At 48.7% G+C, this 24,794-nt stretch overlaps 1 protein-coding gene across 7 annotated transcripts in view; it reads right to left on the bottom strand.

The window, feature by feature from the left end:
* The window catches only part of PPP2R5C (protein phosphatase 2 regulatory subunit B'gamma), a 115,043-nt gene that overhangs the window by 3,567 nt on the left and 86,682 nt on the right, over positions 1-24,794 (bottom strand). For 2 of the 7 annotated variants that reach the window (XM_081119052.1, XM_081119055.1), the window contains 9 exons: positions 21,194-21,253; positions 19,269-19,377; positions 17,824-17,877; positions 13,476-13,646; positions 12,225-12,352; positions 10,151-10,252; positions 8,416-8,488; positions 4,471-4,587; positions 1,903-1,973 (listed from right to left, as the gene is read on the bottom strand). In XM_081119052.1, the coding sequence (XP_080975178.1) occupies positions 1,926-1,973; positions 4,471-4,587; positions 8,416-8,488; positions 10,151-10,252; positions 12,225-12,352; positions 13,476-13,646; positions 17,824-17,877; positions 19,269-19,377; positions 21,194-21,253 (862 nt within the window). In that variant the 3' untranslated portion in view covers positions 1,903-1,925. Of the gene's footprint in view, positions 1-1,902; positions 1,974-4,433; positions 4,588-8,415; positions 8,489-10,150; positions 10,253-12,224; positions 12,353-13,475; positions 13,647-17,823; positions 17,878-19,268; positions 19,378-21,193; positions 21,254-24,794 lie in introns of all 7 variants that reach the window. The other 5 variants (XM_081119051.1, XM_081119054.1, XM_081119053.1 and 2 more) reach the window with 3 other exon arrangements.

Below are 24,794 nucleotides of genomic sequence, written 5' to 3'. Positions count from 1 at the left end.
GAATCTGCTTTGTGGTGGGGAACAAACGTCTACCCGAGAAAACTTGTTTTAAGTCAATCATTTGACAATGGAAAGAATTTAATGGTAAAACTGCCCGTGGTCCAGCCCTGGCCAGTGTGGCTCAGTAGAGAGTGTTGGCCCAGGGACCAAAGGGTCTTGGGTTTGATTCCCAGTCAAGGGCACGCACCTGGGTTGCAGGTTCATACCTGGCCCTGGCCGGGGCATGTGTGGGAGGCAACCAATCGATGTCTCTCTCACATCGATGTTTCCCTCCCTCCTTCCCTTCCACTCACTTTAAAAATCAATGGAGCCTGGCCGGGAGTGGCTCAGCGATTGAGCATCTACCTAGGATCCAGGCGATCGGGGTTTGATTCCCGGTCAGGACACATGCCCGGGTTGCGGGCTTGATCAATGACTCTCTCATCATTGATATTTCTCTCTCTCTCTCCCCCTCTCCTTTCCTCTCTCTGAAATCAATAAAGATATAAAAAATAAAAAAATAAAAATCAATGGAAAAAAAATCCTTGGGTGTGGATTAACAAAAAAACACACACAAAACAGCTTCTTGTAGTCTCCAGAGTCCTAAGTTTGGTATAGTCCGTAACTTTGCTTCAATGAAAAGTTCAAGGACAGCCCGGCCGGGCGTGGCTGGGAGGTTGAGCATCGGCTTAGGATCCAGGCGGTTTGATTCCTAGTCAGGGCACATGCCCGGGTTGGGGACCTGATCCCCAGTTGGCAGCGTGCGGGAGGCAGCCGATCAGTGACTCTCATCATTGATGTTTCTCTCTCTCTCTCCCTGAAATCAATAGATTTAAAAAATAAAATAAAATTCAAGGACCTGAGGAAGTCATACATAAAAAGTTCACAATTTTTTGCAGAGCTATTGTTTCTTAGAGTTCCTTGCAGATTTAGCTACGGAAACAGCAATAAAGTCAGGGTTTAGAAATAAGTTTGTGTAACATGATTTTAAGATTATTTCTATGATGTTACTTGAATGTTAATATTCATTCATGGTAAAGGCAGGGATTTTATTTTCCCCTGGAAACTGGCGTGAGGTGCCAGGGAAGCCAGCAGCCTGTCGGTCGCGGTCACAGCGCTTGTGAGGGTGCCCTCATTTGTGAAGCAGGTCTGCCTCGACGACGGGGAACTCAGGGGGCAGTCCCACCTGAGTTCACGTCCTGTTCAGGGTGAGCTGCAAAACAGAGTGAAGCGAGCCACACAAACCAGGACCTGATCCTGGAAGTACTTCCCGAAGCCAGGACAGGCATTCCAAGGCGACAGCAAAGCCCTGGGCACTGGAGCCAGCCGATGCAAACTGGGCACACAGGCCCGGGGCTCTCAAAGGGCAGAGGTGTACTGGGTGCAGCAGAGACGCTCTGTGCAGGCTTTTTAATTGGTGTGTAAGACGGAGAGTAACTTTACAAACCACATGGAGAAGTCAGAGAAACAGGAGCAGGAGAGCAGGAGACACCATGCAGATGGTCACCTAGGTGAGGGACACTCGGTGGAGAGGCCGTGCTGGTGGACATGCGGGCAGTGGGTGGAACAGACAAGACACATGGAATAGACAGACAGACAGACAGACAGGCAGAGGCATGACTGTGATGTCCTGCTGTGGTGCAAGCCGGGAGGAACGGCCTGCTCTGCAGCATAAAGGCAGAGCTAAGATACTGAATTTACAGTGAGTAACAGAACACCGGGGGTTGGGTGCACATAATTGTGCGTGTTTTTAGTACTTAAATTAGGGCAGAACTAATGAAAATTTCTTAAGGGACAGATTTCCTGGTCTTCACCACACAAGCTGGAATGACAGGGAAAATACTTCATGTCCACGACATGAGCTTGTCAGCCTTTTCCTGAGCAGAACAGCCTTAAGAGACTCTCCAGGGGAGTAAAGAATACCTGTGCTTCCCTCCTCCGTCTTTCTACACCTTCCTGATTTGCATGGCGGGCACTGCTTTTCTCCCGACCGACTGTCAAAATGAGAATTGTAAACATTTTAAATGTCTCTGGTAGAAATGTCATTCACATGAAATTTACTAATTTTCTTAGATGCTCTCCCTAGGGTTATACAAGTTTCTCAAAAGAAATGCAAATATGGTCTGACAGGTAAACATACAGTTGTATTTCTCCATAGAATTCCAACCAGCTACATTCTACTGGCCTTAGGGCCTCCCTCCCTCCCTCAGTACTATCATTTGCCTCACGTGCCATGTCCTGAGCCAGCACTTGAGTCATTAAAAAAAAAGTGGAATTATTTTGGAAAAATAAAATTAGCTGAAAATAAAATTAAAAAGGCACTGGAAATACTAAAGACTTAATTTTTAGCTACATACATTTTCCCCCTGAATCTCGGTGTCTTTAACAACGGTGTTCTGAGCATTTCAGGAATATGACTGAACATTTTCAGATTAAGAAGGTCTATCATAGCAAATGTTATACCTAAGAGACTGCACTACAAATATCTTCGCCTAGACGGGCTGAGATCTGAGGAGGATTCAATTGATCCCTAGAAATCCATAGTAAGTCTTGAGGTTGAGGAGTGTTCATCTTTTAGCTTTATTATTTTTTTGGCATTATTTTAGCTATTCTAAGTCCTCAGTATTTCCATATGAATTTTAGAATCAGCTTGTCAATTTCTTAAAAAAAAAAAGCTGCTGGGACTTTGATTAAGATTGTGCTAATTTGGGGAGAACTGATATCTTAATGGCATCAAGTCTCCCAACCCTGGAAGTGATCCACAGAAATCTAAAGGTAAGGGTGGGAGAATAATTTTTGCAAGAATATCAATTACATGAAAAACTGCATTATGTAATCTAATTTCAAAGGTCATAAAAACAAACATGTTACGAGTTCTCAAAAAACACCATCTCCATACCCCGTTGGAAGTGGCGTGACTGTGGTCAGCGCCGGTACCTCCTTTGCAGCACCAAGGAAAAAAAGAGTCCAGACTAGGGCTGCCCAGTCAAAAGGTAATGCCAGCCACGTACGTAATTCCAAATTTTCTAGTAGCCATGTCAAAAAAGTAAAAAGCAATAGCAATAGGTAAAATTAATTTTAACGTTTTATTTAACCCAGCATATTAAAAATATTATCATTTTAACATAATAATAAAAAATGACGAATGAGATGTTTTACTTTTTTTCCTCACAGTAAGCCTGGGAATCCCCGAGTCTGAGTGACAGCACAGCTCAGTGCCCACAGCCACATTTCAGTGCGCAGCAGCTGCGTGGCTGTGGGGAGGACAGTGCAGTCTGGATGGTCTGGATCGTATGCTCTGGGAAACGTCTGATCCTGTCTGACCAGGTGGGAAATACAATTTACTTGAATTAAAATCAAACAGATTAAGCCCGGCTGGCATGGCTCTGTGGCTGAGCATTGACCCATGAACCAGGAGGTCATAGTTCGATTCCTGCTCAGGGCTTCGGGGGCTCGATCCCCAGTGGGGGGCATGCAGGAGGCAGCTGATAGATGACTCATCTTTGATGTTTCTACTTCTCGCTCCCTCTCCCTTCCTCTCTCTGAAATCAATAAAAGAACGTAATTTAAAAAAAGATTTAAAATCAAACAGATTAACCCCCGTTTAACTGAGCTCCAAACGACACCAGCACTTAGGAACCACTGCACACAGTACACAGTGTAACTCCAGCCGCTAACTTCTCACGTGTCAGAATCCCAGTGCTGATGTCTTTGGAAACTCTTTCCCTGGTGAGAGGGGATTAAAGTTCGAAGTCAGAGGCCCAGGTCCCTGGCCATGCCAGCTTACATGGATAGGAATGGGGAGGCCTGCTCAGAGAGGCACAGCACCAGGAGGTTCGTCGCACAAGGTAGGAGCTAGTGCGTTACCCTCCCTACAACCCACGCTATATATGTTCTCAATTCAGTAATTAGAGTCTACCTTTGGACTAGTGGGGATCTAAATAGGCATTTCCACCACAGCGGAAACAAAACTGCTCACGCAAGGGTACTAGCTATGGTGGTTCTGACAGAGCCCCTAGCTCCACGAACCCCACCAGAGCCTGGGCCCTGCACAGGCCCCACAGGCGGAGCGGTTCTCTGTGGGGAGAGAGACAAAGCTCCACCAGGTGTCTGGGCTGCTGAGCTTGGCCGTCACTACAACTGGGGACTAAGGGGGACCGGCTGGGCCAGAGCAGAAGTTGGAGGGAGGAAGAGGGAAAGGAGAGCGGCAGGACGTTATTGCGAAGCTTTTGAATTTTTGCTCAAGTTAACACTGAAAGAGTTAAGGGTAGGGATTACTACTGTTAAAATAAACGAAGAGACAAATTGCGGACACATACTTAATTCTTAAAAACTGTTTCTAGTAAATGGATCACTGAGATTACTGAAGTTTAATTTTTAACGCTGGCTGGCACAGAAGGCTCTGCATACAGCACCTCACCTACACAATTATATGCGTTTCAAAGCAAATCTACAGCGAGCGCCTCCCAGCTGAGCTCTGCGCACTTTTACCTGCCGAGCCTCTTCGCTCACTGCCTTTCTCAGCCTCTGCACATCTTCAAATAAGGGCCCATCTGTCTCCATGGCAACCGGGATGCTCATGGTGCTCGCTTGACTAAGTACCGTGTACTGCAATGCAAAGTGTGGACACTCTCTGTTAGTGCCCGGGGTCTGAAGCCAGGGTCTCCTCCTGGTCGGGCACAACCTCCCACCCCCACCCCCAGGGCCCTCTGCCGCCTCTGCCTGCAGGGCCCAGCCCTGCCGCAGACCACTTGTAGTCCCTACAGTTCTGGCCGCAGGTGGGTGGGCGGGCAGAGCTGGTCTCATTGGTCACTCCATTCTCCCTGGGGCTGGGGGCAGGTGGACACCTGCCTTGCAGCCTTTGGTGTCCTGACTCCACATGCCCTGCATTAGCCACTGGGGCCCGCTCCATGCTGAAAACGCCACCTCTAACCTCCCAACCTTTGCATACCGCCTGCCGATGGAGGCCCTTTCCCCTTCCTCTCGCATCCCCCTTCCTGGATCCTTTACTCCATCTTCCTAACTTGCTTCAGCTCCACCATGGACCACACACTTTCCACCCCCAAACTGCCCAGCTGCCACCCAAGTGGCACTGCAGGGAAGGACCAGTGTACCCCCAAGTCCAGGACCTCCTGTCTGTGAGGCCTAGCCCCACAGGCCTCCCAGCGGCTCCCTTGCCACCTCCCCACTGTCCCTGGGCTCTGGGCTTGGTATGAATTGCAGACGGGCCTTTGGGACTGTGTTCACCTGACTGTGACATGGGGATAATATTAGAGGGTTGTTGGGACGGTTAATTGAGCCAAGGGACAGAAACAGCTGGATTACTGTTAGCATCTAGTGCCCACTTTCTCTCAGGGTGAGGAAAGGGAAAGGAAGGAACCCACAAGTCTGCTGTGAGCTGGGTGCTATTCTAGGGGTTTCCACATCTTTTGACAGACCCGTGAAGTGGGTGCTATGGAGTGTTTGATGAGGACTGAGGCACGGAGGGGGCAGTGAGGGCAGCTGGCATCCTTCAATCTGCCTCAGGATGGTGTCCCCTGCCCTCTGGCCTCCCTCACCTCCTATCGCCCCGGCGAGCTTCCAGGAAGAGCAGTGGCCCAGAGGCCACCTGTGCTGAACAACTTGGTTTTGCTGCTGTCCTCTCTCTCTGACGTGAGCCCCCTCCCCAGATTCAGACCGACGAAGCCTGACCATGGCCCCCAGCCATCATCACTTGGTGCGATACACTCTGGCCACCTGACCTGACCTCTGGACTCCCACCTGGCCCCCTCATCCCCATACTGGGGTCTGATGCACTGAGCCAGCATCAGCTCCGGCTCCTCTGAGTGAAGACAGAGGGTGCTCCAGGGAGCCTGGCCGCGCCCTCGCTGGGCCCAGGGCAGAGAACAGTGTCAACAAGGGTGGGACGAAACTGTCACAGCAACATCAAAGTCACGTGGCAGGACAGGGTCCTTACTAGGGATGAACACCTCCATCAAGGCTCAAGTTCACAAAGGGGGAAAGGGACACATGCCACGGAGGCCACACCAGCCCCACAAGCTGCCACCACCGCCAGAGCAGACTAAGAATTCGGAGGGCACCCCTTTCCCGCCCCCACAGGGACCCATAGCATGTGGCTGCCAGAACACAAAACACTTGGTTTGTAAAAAACAGGAGCTGTCCAGAAGGCTTCTTGACACACATCAGTGAACAGTGAATTACTGGGAGTCTGCCTTAACAAAAGAAGCTATTAATTCTCAAAAAGGCAGATCTGAGATCGAGAACCAAGCTTCAGAAACCCAACTATTTTTGTCACAGAGATAAGAAACAAATTATTTACTTTTTGCCGTGAATGGCAGCAGTCATTGGAATTGGGAAAGATTTTCTCTCGAGGGAACTGCAGCGAGACTGAGGCCCTGGGTTCTAGCCCTGAGGTTGGCCATGAAGTATTTTCCGTTTGCACACAGACAGGTTTGCTGGGGTCAAGGCACAGATGGTACTGACACAGAGATGCGTCGGGACAGCTCGGAGGGCAGGAGGATTCTCCGCACTGCCCTGGGCACCGAGACGTTTGTAAAGAGAGCAACCACAGGGAACAGGAATGTGACGTCGCAAAGCTCCGGGAGAGGCCAGACCAGCCCACATTCAGAAGGAACACCTGTCCCGGCTCTGCGGTGAACGCAGTCACCCAGCACCCCCCTCGTCACTAAGCTGCTAAAGTTTACGCAGCTTCCTCTGAGGTGATGTCTATATTCTAGGTAAAACCAGTAAGATCAGACTCTGATTTGTACCTATGTCGCCTGCCCTCCCGGGGGTTGGCTGGTTTCGAGTGTGCGTGTGATGGGTTAGGGTTGGGTCCCAACAGCCCTAGCGGGGATTTTGTCCGACTGCCCTCTGCACCTACACCTGCCCAGATTTATGGCTTTACTCTACTTTGAAACAAATGTCAGTATTTTAATCTTACTTTCAACATAAATTCTATTTTTTAAAGCAGGTACCCATAGCTATCTACTAAATCAAGTACTGTACAGTTTCACAGAAATCTTAAAATAGCATTTTGATGTAACAGCATGGAATAAATATTGTTAGAATGATGCTGGTTATTTGTGTTAGGTGGAATCAAGGAAATAATTAAGAATGTCACTCAATTTTCCTATGGTTTAAGTCTCTTGACTGTAGTTTTAGCAAAAGATATACAAATCAATGTTATATAAGTAAAATATATGCTCTTAACTTTATATTCATGTATCGCTTTTTATTAAATGTGAGAGAGATTTAAAAACCTACACACTAACTGAAACTTAGGTAATAGGTACTTATGTGCATCTCTCATCAAAGGAAACGATCGCTCATGATCTAGTTCATCTCACTGAACCAACGAGGGTCCTGGGGGTAGCTGAGAAACTCTCCTCATAAAGTAAAATCTTCTCTTTCCTAGGGAGCTGGAGAAAGCCTGAGAATTCTCAACATGCCAAAGACACACACACGCTTCTCAGGAAGCCCAAGCCCTGTGATGACTGACAGGAATTTCTGCAGCGACAGGGCTCCAGTCACCTGGACCCACAGACAGAACACCAAAGACCACAACTCCAGCCCCCAGAGCCCGGCTGCCCTGGGAGCCGACTCAAGAGCTAATGCTGCGCAGGACACGGCTCCACGCTTGGCTGCTCTGGAAGACAGGCATCTGTGCTCTCCTGCCAGAGCGCACGGACCCTCCCGGCTGGGATGGGGGAAAGGGCCAATAGCTCACATGGCAGAAGTCAGGCAATTTTTTAAACAACAAAAGGCTTAGCCTAGCCCGGCCAGCGTGGCTCAGCGGTTGGGTATCGACCTATGGTCCAGGTGATCGCGGTTTGATTCCCAGTCAGGGCCCAGGCCCAGGCCCAGGTTGTGGGCTCGATCCCCAGCAGGGGGCGTGCAGGAGGCAGCCCATCGATGACTCTCATCACTGATGTGTCTCTCTCCCTCTCCGTCTCCCTCTCTGAAATCAATAAAGACATAATAAAAAAAAGGCTCAGCCTACAGAAACCTAATTTTAGGAAAGAGGACACAGATTTTGTGCTCAATCTGTTCCAAGTCTCCTTTCCTTTCTTTCAGAACCTGACATTAAAAAGAAGCGAATCATAGTTTGAGCTACAGCATCTATGACATTCGTGAGAGAAAGCAAATTACAATCTTGGCCCAAATAGAGCCTGCATCCTGGTTTTTTTCTTACCATAGTATATTCATCAGTTTCCGATATTATTTAAAAAGCAGAAGAAAAAATGTGAGTCCTGTGGCAAAAACTTTTTGGGGCAAAATAAGTACTTGTATGAAGTGGAAAAGTGATTCTTTTGGGGCTTTTCTCACACACGCCAGAGAACCCGACTCCCTCCTTCCCACGATGAAGCCGCAGGCCCGGCTTACAAACACAGCCAGGCACACCCACACCCGCGACCGTTTCGAGTCTCTCAGTACCTGGGGGTTTGCTTTGGCTAGACTTTCGATTTTAACCCACGCTTCTTCTCTTTCTTTCATTTTTAGCTTCTCTCTGAAAAACAGTAAAATGTCCTTGGTGTTAGAGACGATCAATGCAAGGAGCCGCGAGAGGGGAAAACTCGGAACAGGCAGCGCCAAGGTCCCGTCTCCCTCACAGTGGGGACCGCAACATACGGGACGCGGAAAACAAAATGAAAAAACCACCAAGACTCAGAGGAGAACATTAAAAAAAAGCAAAAAGCAAAAACTGTGACAAGTCTGAGAACGTCAGTTCTTAAAAACACGTGTGAAAGTACTTCTGTGTCCATCCTCCCGCTTAGCTGCTTCCCCATAGGGCGTACAGAGGAGACGGGAAGCTGACATCTCCGTGGGAAGTGAGACCGCACCACAGTGGTAGGGGACCCAGGTGAGAAGAGCCGACATCCCAACGCTGATGACACTAAAAAGGAGCAGTGTTGCTAATGAGTCACATCACCTTCAGTCACTGAACTCAATTTTTTCTGTAAATCCAGAAGATGTGCTACGTGGTCGTCAGGGTCCCTTTCAGAAAACTCTGATACTCAGAGAAGGCATGCCATCGGAAAAGCCCGATGTTTCTGTATTTCACACCCGAACACTGCACTCAGCTGCGGCGAGAAGGGACCAGGCAGCTGGAAGGGTAAAGAACTCCCTGTGCCGCCCGCCGGGCGTGGCTCAGCGGTTGAGCCTCGCCTAGGATCCAGGAGATCGCAGTTCGATTCCTGGTCAGGGGGTGTGCAGGAGGTGGCTGATCGATGACTCTCTCATCGCTGATGTTTCTATCTCTCTCCCTCTCCCTTTCTCTCTCTGAAATCAATAAACATATATTTAAAAAAAAAAGAACTCCCTGTGCCTCCCGGGGCCCCGCCCTGCTCATGTATCTCACACTCCATATCTCACGTATTTGGACTTGGCTGCCTCTTTCCACACTGCCCAGACCATAAACCCCACAAAGCCTAGAGTTTGTTTGTTTTGCTCACTGCTGTGTTGCCAGAACCGAGGCAGGCCTGGCAGAGGCAGACACTTACTGTGTAAAGAACGAACATGACTGTTGGGTACAGACTGCAATGTTTATCACATCCAGTCCAGTGTATTTGCCTTAGCCAGTGTCAAGTGACAAGCACAAAATAAAATCTGCCCGCGGTTTACACTTGACTCTGAAGCTGGGGTGTAACTAATCAATCACATAATTACTCAGGACAGTGCCCTGTTGCTTAGACTGTCCCTGCGCAGCATGAGCCCAGGGCCTGGCTCTGGGAAGGACACAGTGAGACTCAGAGAATGCCCGAGGTACGGATGTTACCAAATTGGAACACAGGTGCGTGGAGGTGAAGGCTCCTGCTCTCTCACAGGGACCTTACAGAGTGCAATTCAAACTCCTGCCTATGAACATGGAAAATCACTACATGTCATAGCCTGGAAGTGTCCTGAGAAAAGCAAAAACTCTGAAAGTTACATTCTTGACTGCACATGCACTTTTTGCAAAAATGATTAAAGCAGCATAATGGAGGAAACAGCTAACTTTGTGTGCTCTGAAAATAAGCTGTCATAACAAAGTCTTTATTTGCTTTTCAAGTATGAAAGGATTTTGCTTTAAAGTGAAGGATGACACATTAGGACAAACCTACGGGAGAGGTTTATTCAGGGTTAAGGGGGAAAATCCTTGAAAGGTTAATTTTTGAAAGGAGCCACTTACTTCAGTTTCTCTGCTTTAAACTGCTGGGTGCAGTCATCAAATAGTTTTTGGTTCATCTCCATGAAGAGTTTCAGCGCGTTGTATATCAAGCCATGTATTGTCCTAAAAATAAAACTCTGTGTTGAAACTCACAACACGTGATCTTTTTACCTGCTTCCCTTCTCCTCGGCTACAACCCATTTCCACCCAGACACATCAGGCCATTTCAACAGCCCAATTTCACAAGCTCCCTCGGCTTCGAAGGACAGAAGCTGCGCTTTTGACTCACAGCCGGCCTGCAGCCTGTGGCCTTCCTCACGGCCAAGCTTGCTGACCTCCGGCCTTCAGCTTACGGCCCCGGCTAACTGCAGCCAAAGCCTCCTTACTCGGAAACTGAGTAAAAGATGTAGAAACTTGAACAAGTATAACTGAGACAAACTGAATTACGCAGAGGACAATAATGGAAATATTTCATTTCCTATAACTGTCAGTTTCCTTTCAATCTTACTCACTGAGGACAGAAAACTTAATTTTAACAATGCCTGTAGAGCTCGGGTAGGTGGAACATAAAATCGCCACAGAGCAGCTCAAACTTCGCTGCGGGCTCTGACACACAGGAGGGGCCTGGCTGCTCTCTGTCCCACGGAGCCTCGGGTGACTCATGTCCCAGCTGTCATCAGTGCAGCCACGTAAGTGACCCCTGGTGACGGCAGAGACACTGTGCAGTGGAGTCTTGTCAACCCACGGAATGAGCAACAACAAAACAGTAGTTAAACTGAAATCCAAAACAAAAAACTAAACTTCCAAACCATAACAACTTTCTAATTCACTTTATAATAAACCCAAATCCTAATAAGAGCCTTTCTTCCTGGGCACTGGCAGGGGTCGTGCTCAGTCACGCTCAGGAACTCGGTCACCCACTAAACTCAATAAAAACGGACGCAACCAAGAGCTGTTCAAAGTTAACATGTTAACAACGACTGGACAACTCAAGGATGGTCCCAGCCACAAGACTGCGGCAAGTGGGCTTGGGGTGTGGTCAGGGCTGTGACATGTTAACTCCATCTTAACATGAAGGCCACCGCAAAGCACACTGCTCTGTGTCGAAGCCCCCGAGGTGATGTGGGCTTTGGTTCCAGACCACCACCACAGAGCGAGCTGTCACCTTGTTGCGGGTGGAGGGTCCTGCCTTCGTTTTGTGAAAAGCACGCCCATGAGGTGCACTAAAGGAGGTGCGCCTGTGTACTAACATCGTCCTGCTCAGTCACCACAAAACACTGAGGAGGAGACTGGCAGGGAGCTTTAGTCGGCTGTGGGCAGGCACCCGAGACCCAGCGGATGGCAGGTGGGCTGCTGCCCCCGGAGTCCTGTCGCCTCGCCTGTACACGAGGGGGCAGGGCGGGAGGTCCCGGCTCTGCTCCTCCTGCTTTAAGTTCTCACTTGCTGGTTAGAATACAGAAAGGAGAGAAATGAGGGGAGGAGAAAGCACCACCTGGCACCCACATTTCTGTAAATAACACGAGTATCTGCTCCACCTGCCACAGTGAGCAGTGCCCATACTGAGGCTAAGGTCGCAGGAGAGGCAGAGCAAGCACAGGATTCCTCAGGCTGCGTTCAGATCACCTGCTCCCCAGGCAGGAGCACAGTGGTAGTTCCTGGTCACACCAGAGGGCTCACCAGGCGGAGACAGCAGAGCTTGAGGGCGCCCAGACCGGGGTGGCCACTGCACTCCTACCCTCCTGCGAGGCTAAGCCCTGTGAGCTCTGCAAGGAATGTAACAAGATGCTGCTGCTCTCACGGCCAGGACGTGGGTGTGAACACGTGGGTTTGGACTGTGGGCAAGGATGCAAATTAAAGGCCACACGCCCACTTAATTACAAGTCCAATAAGAAATCAACCTCTCATTCCTTAACTGATACCTCAGACTTGGATTTCAATCCTAACTGGTTTGAACTAGAGTAGAATATGCAAATGTAAAAATACACAGACACTACACCTGAAATTAATATAAATAATGTTGAATGCAAAGTGTAACTGAGAAATAAAATAGGAATAAATAACAACACGTAGACGCGATGCTGGCCCGCCTGCTCACTTGTTCCAGTGGGTCTTTGAGTTGCGGTACAAGGACGGGAACATGATGGGCAGGATCTTGGCCGCGTTGTCACTGATCAGGCTCATGATGTACTCATTGTTCCAGTAGTACAGCGCGCGCTCCGCCACCTGGAACACAGCAAGAGCGCGCCCCGTCCGGGTCGTGACCGAAAGCGATCAGCGAACACCCTCCCTCCGACGCCCGAGAGCGGGGCAGCGCCGGATGCTGCGCAGGACAGCTGCTGTTACTGCTACAAATTCAAAACACCCTCGACGGGCGCTCTTCTCCGGGCATGCCTCAAGAACTTTTAAGATACGCAGCACTTGACCTATTTAGATGGGGCACTGGCCTCTTTCCCCTTAGACTGTCAAATTAAAAAAGTGACAACAGCCAACACAATAGCCGCCCGGTGTGAATGCCGTCTTGAACCATAGACGTATAGGTCATAACAACAGAGCTGCATCTTATTGGTCACATCACATAAGAAGGTTGCGTCTGATTGGTTAATTCTTGGTACCAGAAATCCTCACGTACATGTATAGGCACCTGAGTTTTAAACAGGTAACTCTGGAGCAAAAAGAGTCATTACTACTATCATCTTTTTTGTAAACCAATCAAAATTATATATATATATATTTTTTTGGTCAGATTGGCAAAAATATATTTTTCGGTGTGCTGCAGAATTTTAGCAGTTTATGTGCCATGAGATGACAAAAGCTGAAACTGGTGAGGGCGAGAGCCATTTTGAATTCCTTTTATAAAGAAGTGTTGTCAGTGATGGAAACGAGATACTAACGCATATTTTATAGAATTAAAGCCTTAGCATTGCCCTGGCTGGTTCTGCTCAGTGGTTAGAGTGTCAGTCCTCAGACTGAGGGCTCCCGGATTTGATTCCGGCCAAGGGCACGCACCTTGGTTGCAGGCTTGATTCCCAGCCCTGGCTGGGGAGAGTGCAGGAGACAACCAATCAATGTGTCTCTCTCACATCGATGTTTCTCTCTCTCTCTCCCCACCCTTCACTCTCTCTGAAAACCAATGGAAAAAATATCTTCAGGATAAAATAAATAAATAAAGCCATAGCATCTTATTTTGAAGTGTGATTAAAGTAAAAACTTAAAGTTTACCTTCAAATCACATGAGAAGCACGTGACTGCACACCCAGAAACTTGTCACTGGCCAACCCCACAGGAGCTCACCCTGTAGCCACTCACCACCCTCTGCACCCGCCCCCCGTGGCCCCCACACCCATACCTGGAAGTGCGGGCTGGAGACGCACTTGGCCAACTGCCGGAAGAGTGGCTCCATGATCTTGACAAATTCCGATGGTTCGATCACATCTAAAATTTCTTCTAACTCATTCAAGAACATTACTTCTTTTGGACTGTGAGTCTTTGGCCAGTATTTCAGCAGTGCCATTACCACCTACGGAAGAAGCAACATAGGGTGACGTCTATGATGTCTGTTAATGAGGTCTGCTTTCTGGTCCCCATTGCAAAGCCACAAAATAAGGTGGTGTGAGCAGTGATTCAGTCGATCGCTACCTGGCTGTTTTATAATTAGAGAAACAGGCCTAATTTTGTACACTTTAGAACCAAAACTTTAATATATGTGACCCATTCACTCTGACCAGTTTCGGTGTCAGTTCCTTTAAAAAAGTAAAAAAACAAGGCAGTTAGGAGAGTTTAGAGAGAAAAGACTAATGGACAAACACAGAGCACATGAATTGTACATGTTTTAGTGTCGAAGTGGCCGGCTCTGAAATTGCTGGTGACGCATACATGCACACAGGCTCCGTTGCTTTCTCAAACTAACTGGGTGCTCGTGTACATTTATACACAAACATTCGGACACTGCGTGTGTGGTGTTTTTAAACCTCACCTGAGGATGTTTTCCCACTGCTTTTCGGAGGGGGGGGGGGGAGAAACATCGATGTGAGAGGGACGCATCTATTGGCTGCCTCCTGCACGTGGCCCAGGGGCCGGAGCCTGCAACCGAGGTACGTGCCCTTGGTGGAATCGAACCCAGGACCCTTCAGTCTGTAGGCAGACACTCTAACCACTGAGCCAAACTGGCCAGGGCCACTGTGTGTGTTTTCAATGGTGCTAAAACACATAAGAGTGACATGAAATGAGCTAGTGTTATTAGCTCATGCCACCCGGGTCACGGAGGGACCTGGGCTTGGGCCTACACTGCCTTCTGTGAGCACGACCTTGGACTGGTCACCAACCCCTCAGTGCCTCAGAGCCCTCGTCAACAACCAGGGGCACACCGCCACCTGCCCCAGGGCTGCTGTGAGGACCTGACTATGAAATCCACACAGCTGCCCGGGGACTGCTGGCCTGTAGCTAGGGCCCAACCTAGACAGTGTCTGTGCGGCCTGCGCCCTTGCAGGCATGTTCGGTCCCATGGCAGTGGCTTCCTGATCTGTAGGTGTTAGAGGCTCTGTTCCTTGCCCAAGTCAGACAGGTAGCTTTTCTGCTTGGCAACCTTTCTTTATCGCATTTCTATAGTTTCCAAATTTCCTACCACTATCAGACCAGTAAATACTGTCCATCTAAAATACCAGACTTGACTGTGTGCAGACTAATGTTTCTAGAGTTTAGTCATCTTAAGTTAAAACAGCACAACAATCCAGAGCCGCATTTACCTGTGAGCACATATCCTTAAACTCCTGTAACCTGTTACCTGAAAGTGCTGTGTGGCCTCTGAAAGCACCAGCCAGCCGCCAGTGTCAGGAGCATGTGGAAGTCACCACAACGTTGCTTGGTACGGATGGCTGGTGGCTCCATCTCTAGTCATCTCCAGCCTGAAGACCACACAACTCACTGCTCAGCGGACCAGCCTTAGTCAGTCACCACTGTGGTGAGAGACACGGGCACCTCTGAGCAGCACTCATTTAGAACAATTCTGTTTGGGTGCTTGTGGTCTTCAGGCTCCTGGGTGATCTTTGATATTGCACTTTATAAAACGCCAAAAGTTATAAAAAAGTGCTCCTAGTTTCGACATCTGACATAACTTACAACACAACTGTCTTTAAAAGAAATTATTTTTAAAAAATGCATCATTTAATGATTTTCCTCCTACTTTTTGCTCAAAATAACTGAAGAGACATTTCCCAAGCACCCACTACACTCTGTACGTATGGAACCGCTGTGCAGGAGACAGACGCACATCACCACGCAACCCATGCCCCTTGTCACCTGACGGACAGAATTTTATAGGAGGAACACAGTATTCGAGCTGCAGAACAACTGATACAGCCTCTCACGGGAAGGAATGATTCCTGGAATCAGTCACACCCTGGACTGGCTTTTCACACTATTTGGAACCACCTGTGTCACAACTGTTTGAGAGTGCACTGGCATTTTGCAGAAGAGGGTGTCTGCTTGGGGAATGCTAATCACAGCAACAATGACCGCCGGCTGCTGGGAACACTTCAAGACTGGGGCTCTCCTCCGCAAGCTCAATGGCCACCCGCTCTTTGGAGGGGACAGGAAGCCCAGGGTGCATGCCAATGGCTCCTGCCTGGCATCCTGGGGAGTCCCCCTCCTGCCCTGGCACACCAGGGAAAGAATGAGTTCCCACCAGGCCATGCAGTGGCCTAAAGAGACAGCAGGGCAATGAGAACACGATTTTGCTTCTCTTGCCACCTGATGAGCTTCTGTTCTTACAACAGTGTATGTGCTCGACATGCCCAGAGCACTTTTGAGCACTGTATAAAGTTTGCAAATAAAAACTATTACAGATTTCAAAAGCAACAAATGTCTTTTAAATGGATTACACTTTAAGAATCCTGGAACCCCAAAACAAACGAACAAAAACAAACCAAGAATTCTGGAGCCTAGACATTTCTTTGGGAGCTTTCAGATTCTAAGAGCTGTGGCAGAGGCGTGAGGAGATGCCAGGGAGGACAGTGCAGGGATGGGCCACTTTGAAAGTGGTTGCCCGTCACCTCTGCAGGCAGCAGCTGAGGGCCGTGATCAGAGCTGGTCCTGAATCTGTGGGTGAGATAGGGGAGTCTCCACACAGCATTTAGAAACTTAAAAGAAAGCAGAGATCTGAAGTCAGGTTCACCAGGAACACAGCATTAGGACTTCATGTATTTTCACAAGAAAACTGAAAGACTCCATCTAACACTTTCTATTTTGTTACTCGATAGTAAAAAAAACAACCCAATTGAAGAACAGACAATGGATTTAAAGATATGTTTCCAAAAGAGACACACAAATGGCCAACACACACATGAAGAGGTGCCCAACATCATTAGTCAGATGCAAATCAAGCCACAACTTCATGCCAGGGGGATGGCTCGAATCAAGAAGAAAGCGTGCTGGCGAGGAAGGGAGACACTGGGACCCGTGTGCTGCTGGGGAGGGTAACATGGGCAGCCACCCTGGAGGAGAGTTTGGACGGTCCTCAGGAGCTAACCCTGGAACTACCATGGGATCAGCAATTCCACTCCTGGGAGTGCCCCACAGGACCTGAAAGCAGGCACCTGAACATATTTGTATGTTCGTGTAATGCCCATGTGCACAGCAGCATTATCCACAGTAGCCAAGACATGGAAACAATGCGGTGTCCTCGGACAGATGAAGGACAGACAAAACCTGGCCCATGCACACAACGGAACAGTCTTCAGCCATAAGGAATGAAACTCTGACACCTGCTGCAAGACGGATGGGCCCTGACAACACTATGCTGAGGGAAACAGCCAGTCAGAGGACAAGCCCTGCAGTGGGGAAACTCAGAGGCAGGGGGGAGGAGACGGGGAGTTAGTGTTTAGTGAGCGCAGAGTTTCTATTTGGGGTGATGACAAAGTTTTGGAAACAGTGGTGGTGACAGCTGCACAACTCTGTGAATGTCATTAATGCCAATGAATTTGACACCTAAAATGATAAAGTTTATGTTGTGTATTTTACCACAATTAAAAAAGTTAATAACACAATATACCAAAACCCACTGAACTGTACGCATTAAATGGGTGCACTGTGTGGTATGTGAATTGTACCTCAATAAAGCTGTTAAAAAAGTGTCTTCAAATGTTCCCCTGGCACCTGACACGCCAACTGTGCTAATCTAGGCTACAATAGCTTTTGTAGTTTTAATAAAGATAAAATGCCAAGAAGCTGAGAAACCTAAGCACTGAACGGCAGTGAGGTGACATTCCCTTACGATGCAGTGACCAGGAAACCGGTGCCTCTGATGGGAAAGACTTCTGGACAGTGGAGCCTCTTCGGTATGACAGCCTGTGCACTCTCACCACAGTCCCCCAACTGAAGGCAGTTCATGAGCCACGGAACCAGCAGAGGGAGTGGTAAAGTGCACTCGACTTGCTGGCAACCACTGCCGAGCGCTGTGCGTTCCAAGTATAGTGAGGGACAAAGTGGCATCAGGGCATAAAGCCACTGCAGTCAAGGGACCTGTCACTAAAAGGACTACGCCTGGGAAATCTGTAGCCCAGTGAACACAGTGTGTTCATCAGGACTGTAGCTGAGGACAGGGCTGCACAGCTGTGTGCTGAGCAGACAGTGGGGTGTCGACACCGAGCACCCTGTGGGCAGGTGGGCAGCTGGCGACAGGGCAGTGCAGGGGCACTTACTGGCTCCGTGAGGGTGCTGTCCTTCTCCAGAAACTGCACGACACAGTACGCAAGCTGGCGAGCAAAGGAGAAAAGTATTAACGGTTTGTTATGACATGGAAACGCCACTGTGCTTCTAGGATCCCAGCATCACTGTTAAACAACTTCCTTTGCTGAGACAAGGGTCTGCCGCGCTCAGGTGCTGCCTGGGGTGTCCCTGGCCAAGCAGGGTGGGATCCCCACACCAGGCCCCACCGCAGGCCAGCAAAGTTCTTCTCTCTCCTCAGCTGCATAAAGTACAACAGAAAGCTAAAGAAAACAAGAAACTGTCTTTTGGGTTAACACCAAGATGTCAGCCCAGGTCTGATAGGGACTTTTCTTGCATTTTTTTGGAGACTAATGAACAAGTAATCTGACAGATGGGAAAAATCAAATTAAAATCTGGTTCCTCCTTGAATCTCTGAACTATTGATTTCTAGAACAATTAATATGATATCAACAGGGCTGGATGTAAAGTGATCAGAGAACTCTAAGCAAAATATTTCCCAGGAGGCCAGTGTCCTTAGAATCATCTAAAGAATATACAGTTGAGCCATGGACATTGCAGGGGTTGGGGCCGATGCCTGTGTGTTAAAAACTCACGTGCAACTCAAGCCGGCCTCGCACACAGATTCCCAACTACCAGTCTACCCTTGAACAACGTGGGTCTGAACTGCGTGGGTCAACTGAAAAAAACTGATGCAAAGTAGATCCATGCAGTTCAAACCTGCGTTGTTCAAGGGTCAACAGTACTTTCTGCAATTTATCCCACGCTGCAAACTCCCAAAGTGAGGCCCCGCAGAGCTTCCCGGGTTCTGGAACACACTAGCCTCAAGGAACCAACACATGGGTGCAGCTGAAGGTGGGGGCCCCCAAGCTCAGTGTTGCCACCGGCCTAGCCAAGGTTTGTACACACAGAACTGATATAAGAGTGAAGGAAAAACCAGATCTCCTGGGTGCACACAGTGGTTAGCAACCACGTTACGGACCCACTTTTCAGTATGACTGTGATTAGATTTTCACAATGTTGTAAAAATCCATCGTTTAAAAACAAACCTTCTCATTGGCCATTTCACTGGCTACAGACACACAGGCCTTTTCTTTGAGGTCCTAGATTTTAAATGACATCACAGACAAATTTTCCTCTGAGAAGCCTTCCTCGACTCCTCTCATTAAGCCAGTCACTCCCTTTTCTAGGCTTAGAACTCATTTTGAAATTCTTCACTTCTGAGATTTTTCTGATTTTCTTAAAAGGAATCTCTCTTTACCCTCTTTCCTTCCATCTATCACCAGAGCCTTGGTTCCTGATCAGTGATGTGATGTAAGAGGAAGCACTCCAGCTAACAGGCTGGGCCTGGTGTCCCCACTCAGCACGGGTCAGGGAAGATGGCTGGGCTAGCGAGCCCCTGCACTGCTGAGGACCTTACCTGGGGGTGGTAGACACTCAGAGATTTCACTTTGTGCAAAGGTAGTAACACCTTCAATAAGAAAATCTTGTGCTCTTCTTTTAGTGGTAAGGCAAATCCATTAATTATACTGTGAAAACAGAATTCATGCAAAGTTTGAATATTGACAAATTCCAGATTAAAAAAGGTATCTTGCTGTTTTTCTTCCCGTTTTTTTGTTTTCATCATGAAAACCAGCAAGCAAAAGATACATTTCAGAAAAAAGGAAGGTGTCAGCAGATATTCAAAAGAAAATTAAACACCTTTACGGAAGCAGAATAGATTTTATCTTTATAACTACAGGGTGATTTCAAGTTTCTGGGTTGACAGGGTGTTGCCTGGAATAGTGGGAATCTCTGGGGCAAGACCTCCTTCCTTAGGCCACAGAGACTGGGCAGCTCAGGTGGGACCCCAGCTGTAGGGTGCCCACACCCAGCACCTGCCCTCGGCCTTCACCTGTCCTTAGGAATTCACTTTCCAGGAGAAATTTGGACTCATCAATCTAATGCTGGCAGGACAGAGTCTGAGTGCACAGAACGGCTTTGGTTAAAGATCAGCAAGAAACCTGTTCCCTTCTTCAAAGACAGGGGGTCTCACTCTTTACCTGCAAACCAGTTTCTGCCTCTAATATCAAGTAGTTCATCCATTTGGTTTTATAATTAGGCAGGTGCAGATAAATGTTACTGAGAGCTACAGGAGCAGTTAAAGTGTTTTCTAAATTGTTCCCCCATCATTCATGAATCTCAGGGACAGTCTCAAGTGGCCATCAAGGGCAATATGCTCACTCACATGGGGGAAACCCTCAAGACTGGACCCCTCTTCTGGAAGGATAGTCAAGCCTTGTCGTGGGAGGACATGGAGGCCCTGTGTGCGCCACATGGCTGTGCTGGACACTGCAGACCACTCACCCTACCTCTCGACAACCCAGCAGGTGAACATAATTATCTCCCCATTTCACAGATAAGGAAGGAAACAGACGCAGAGTGGTAAGTAACTTGCCCAAGGTCGTATAACCTGTAAGGGGCACACGCCTAACCGCTCACTATACTCTACTGAGGGAGAGGAACCTGCCGAATGTGTTGACACTAATCAAAGTAGAACTGTCCATGAGGACTAACAGTTTTTCAAATTGCACCTAAAACAGCAAGGATTATTTTTCTTGGAACTATGGGGCAGGACCAGAGCCATAGGATGGCCAGTGCTCCTTAAGAAAAGCTTCTTATGTTCCAATAGTCTGGGGACCATTAAACAAAAGTGCATAGGCCTTTTTCACTGCAGGAGTCTCAGAACCTATAGCTGCCAGTGTGCACCGGATCCCCAAGAAAGAAGCTGGAGAAACAGCCCTCTCAAGTCTATCCGGCCATGGAACCCTGAGGACTTGGAAACTGCGGGTTTGGAAGCCTGGCATAAAACCTATAGTCATCAATTAGAAAATGATAGCAAGCATTTCCCTGGATTAAAATAAAAAATTTGAAATGTTAATTATTTTATAAGTATAAAAAACACGAAAACTTTATAAAATCAAAGCAATCTGAAATATCAGCATTTACTAAGTTTCTCAAATGTGCAGTAAACGATCTATTCTTCTAAGTGTCAAGTATAAACCTCACTGTAACTATTTTTAGCTCTGCTCTCGAGGAAGTAACTGAACTTGTGTTTCCATAGTAATGCTCCTGAGGTACAGGTGGAGCCTACGTGCAGAAGCGCATCGTGGAAGATACCTGCCGTCGAGGGTGTCCTCCTCCCAGAGCCCCCAGCCTTCCTTAAGTGAGATCTTGTTTAGGTTTTTTAGAGAATGGCTTAAGCTGCCTTGCTCTGGGGAGGAGCAGCTGAACTCAATGCACAGGATCATTCTGCTATAAATTCCATCTAAAGCCAATCACTACCAACAACACAGAGACACTCACCTTCCCAGTATTTCCAGTAACTCTGCTATGCCATTGTGACGCTCTGTTTCATAAATAAACCTGGAAAAGATTCGTCATTTGGAATCAGACATCGATGTAACAGCTATAAAGACTAAAATCCGCTGCACAGAAAACAGTGCTTCTAGGAGGACAATCATGCAGCCAGGCCACAACAGGTACATTGACTGGGGAAAACCGTCCTGGGGGCACTGTCCCTGGTCACCAAATAAACTCACAGCCTGACATGTGAACGCCTGGACGGCAGAGCAAAGCCTGCTCAAAAATTCCCCCAACATTTTATTTTGAAAGTTTTCAAACAAAAAGAAAAGTTGAAAGAATTTTATAGGGAGCACCTGTGTTTCAACCACTGAGATTCGACAACGAACAATCTGCTGTTTGCTTTATCGGATCCTTCCATTCATCCCTCTGTCTATCCATTAATCAAATTTTTTTTTTTTTGCTGCATTTCAACGTAAGTGGGCGTCTTAATCTTGACGCCTCCGCCATTTAGTCTCTGAAATGGCAGAGCTCCTTCCTGACCAGTGGCCGCCTTGCTGCCCCCCCCCCCAGCCCCTCCGGCACCGGGCAGCCGAGGCCGCAGGGCAGCCTGAGGGCCGGCGCCGGGACCGGCCCACCGGCCATCATCTACTTCACACGTGTGTTGAATAAACTGGGACAGTGGGCAGGAACAGGGACACAAAAGAGCAAGGCGTGTTCTTCCTAAAGGATCGGCTCAGAAGCCGGGCCCTGCCTCACACCCACGCGCCGGGTTAGTCTAAACCAGCCCACGGCTGATTCGGCCGGACTGAGGGGTGTTGGAAAACAGTTCCTGCCTGTGGGGCCGAAAGTTAGTGTAGACACAGCTCTAAGCCAAAAAGAAGTTTGTGAATGATAAAGAATGTCACTCCAATGCCAATGTCCTCGTTTGGAAACATGAACACCCACAGGATGTAAAATAATCCCGCAGGACAGCCTAACGCATCGGCAGCGTGGGCAAAGGAGGTTTACAGTCACGAGTAAGCAAACCAGTTTATTCTTGTATGTCATTTATTAATTACTGTAATTAATTTATTTATTACCTTCCATATGAACAACTGCAAACCTCCTGTCCCACCCCATATAAAACTGGGCGGCCTGTCCACTGAGGGGCCGGTGCTTGAACTGCGCCGAGGGAGAACTCCCAGGTTTTTAAAAACAGGGGTGTGGAGTGGGGGGAGAACTCATTTGGCCAGAACAAAGGTCTGTGACTCCGAGTGGGCAGCAGGCACCTGCGGGAAGGTGGGCAGGGCGGCCCGTGGAGGCTGGAGGCCAGCTGAGACCAACTCGGATCTGAGCCCACAGGCGGCAGGGTCAGCAAAACAGTGACAAGGAAGCGAATCTGGTGGCGGCACAAAGGTCAGCAGAGAAGTGTCAAATGGAGCGTGGCAGCCGGTGGGGGGGGGGCTGTGCCACCAGCAGACATCCCTTCGCTGCCACCGCCCTTCCTTTGGCACTGGCCTGTGCGCCCTTCACGTGACGCCACGGCCTCCGTGGCCATCTATACCAGGAAGCACTTGAATTCGTGAAACAGCCTGAAGGCTCCCTTCTGCTTCAGGGCTGTGAATACTCAAGACAGTTTAAAGTACAGAGCTACAGCGCTGCATGCGGTACACCCCAGCACCTTCCGGTACGATTCCCCTCCCTCAGACTGCGGGAGTCGCAGGCCTTTGGGCGGGGGCCTGGGTGTCTGAGATATAGACCTGGGGGAGCCCCGGCCGACAAACAGAGGAGCCTGACCATGCCCCCCGCCCCTGCACTGCTTCTGACCGGCTCGGCCAGCTTTAATGTTTGAATAAGGGGACTTTTAGCTATGACGAGCATGTTGTTTCCCTAAGTCAATACTATTTTCTTATTGGTAAGTTCTTAATTCCTAATTATTTTAACCTGACTTGAGATAGGTATAAAAAAGAGAAAGTAGTTTTCTCCTCACTTTTCCAGTGGGAGACAAAACAGCAGGGAGCGAGATGGGAGGGAAGCCAGGGCAATCCGTGCAGAGCAGGCGAGGGCTCTCGCCCCTTCAGCATGAAAGGAATTAGGACCCTCTCAACACTGCTTGTCATAGACGGCCTCCAAAGAGGACCTATGGAGTCCCCTCCTCCCTGCAGGACGAGCCCTGCCCTCCGTGAAGAGGTGGGGCCACTTCCTGCTCCTCCGAGTCTGGGCTGTCCAGCCCTGGCCGAGGGGCTGAGGCCCACACACAGGGTGGGGGTCTGAACCATCCCGGCCACGCCCTCGAGGCCTGGCAGCCTCGCTCCCCCTCCTGGGAGCTGCTGTGGCCCAGAGATCGCGCTGCCCCGAGCCACTGTGGCCACCCCGGCCCTCCTGGACACCGTGAGCCCTGTGTAAGAATCGTGAGAAAGAGCACATTGTGGTTTTAGCCACTCAGATGGGGGCTGGTTTGCTACGCAGTAGGGGACAGAAGCCCGGCCCCACCCAGGCACCTAACCTTCGGGTCCACTGTTTGCCCAAGCAGGCGTTCCCGCTATCTCAGCTCTCTTTAAACCACATCTTAAAAACGCTGATTAGATGAGAAACTATAGAAATCGGAACTTCTTAACTTTTCAGTAAGTTGGAGCAAATGTTTGGCATACCCTTTTTTTATAAGATACAGCTGTGCTACGAGGAACTTCGATGAGCTGAATGTTTCTCAAGGTCATTCTCCTGAATTGTTTCTCACGTGAAATGAGGAGGTAGTAGTGTTGAGGGCGGAGACCCAAATGACATGGACTCTACCTGATATGCTTACTTTTGATTGTATGTCTCAAGAATGATGATTACAGAAAAAAAATTACTGAAAAAACACACACCACACTCTCGCATTGAGCATTTAGTGAGAACAGAACTAAACTATGTGTAGTAACTTTTCAATAATCTTTTTAAGTATTTCAGTTGCTAAGTTAGGGCTCTTTAATGCGGGTATTGATTTGTGATCATCAGAACAAAACCTCCATTTAAGGACAAAAAACCTACTTTAGGTGGAGCTCTAATTTTAGGCCTAAAAGACCAAAATATACATTGCACCTCTCACTTAAATAATGTATATTATGTTTTGATAAGTACACCAGCCAAGTAATGATCTTGTTAACGAGGAGGTATGACACCAAGAACATAACGAGGCCCATGCACATGGCGTCACTGTCTGGGTGCAGGGCTGTGTGGCTGGGCTGCTACGAAAGTGGACGTGGGGAATTCAGAGGGCAGCCACTCACACGGGAAGGCTCTGACTTTGGAACCCCGCATCAAATGTGAAGACAGGGAGAGGATTACACCCTGATGACCACAGAAGCGCAGGCCAGGGAGACCTCAAGGACTGGGTCCTACACCAGGGCCAGGCTGGAGACAGGACGAGAGGAAGTGGTGACAGACTCCCCAGAGAGGTTGCTGGACTCATCTGTGGGATATTTTCCATCTACCCATCCGCCTTGGTCCTTTCCTTCTCCCATGCTTGGTCATGGCGTCTAGGGGACCCACCTGGCCTCTGTGGTGCTCCCGCTGGGGTCCCTATTCTCACTGGTGCTGCAGCTAGACTATCTCACAGAGGGTCGGACCTGCACACTGTGCC

The sequence above is a fragment of the Miniopterus schreibersii genome (genome assembly GCF_964146895.1).
Source record: "Miniopterus schreibersii genome assembly, chromosome: 1".
In the NCBI taxonomy this organism is placed as follows: domain Eukaryota; kingdom Metazoa; phylum Chordata; class Mammalia; order Chiroptera; family Miniopteridae; genus Miniopterus; species Miniopterus schreibersii.
This window is presented reverse-complemented; position numbering and strand designations above follow the sequence as displayed.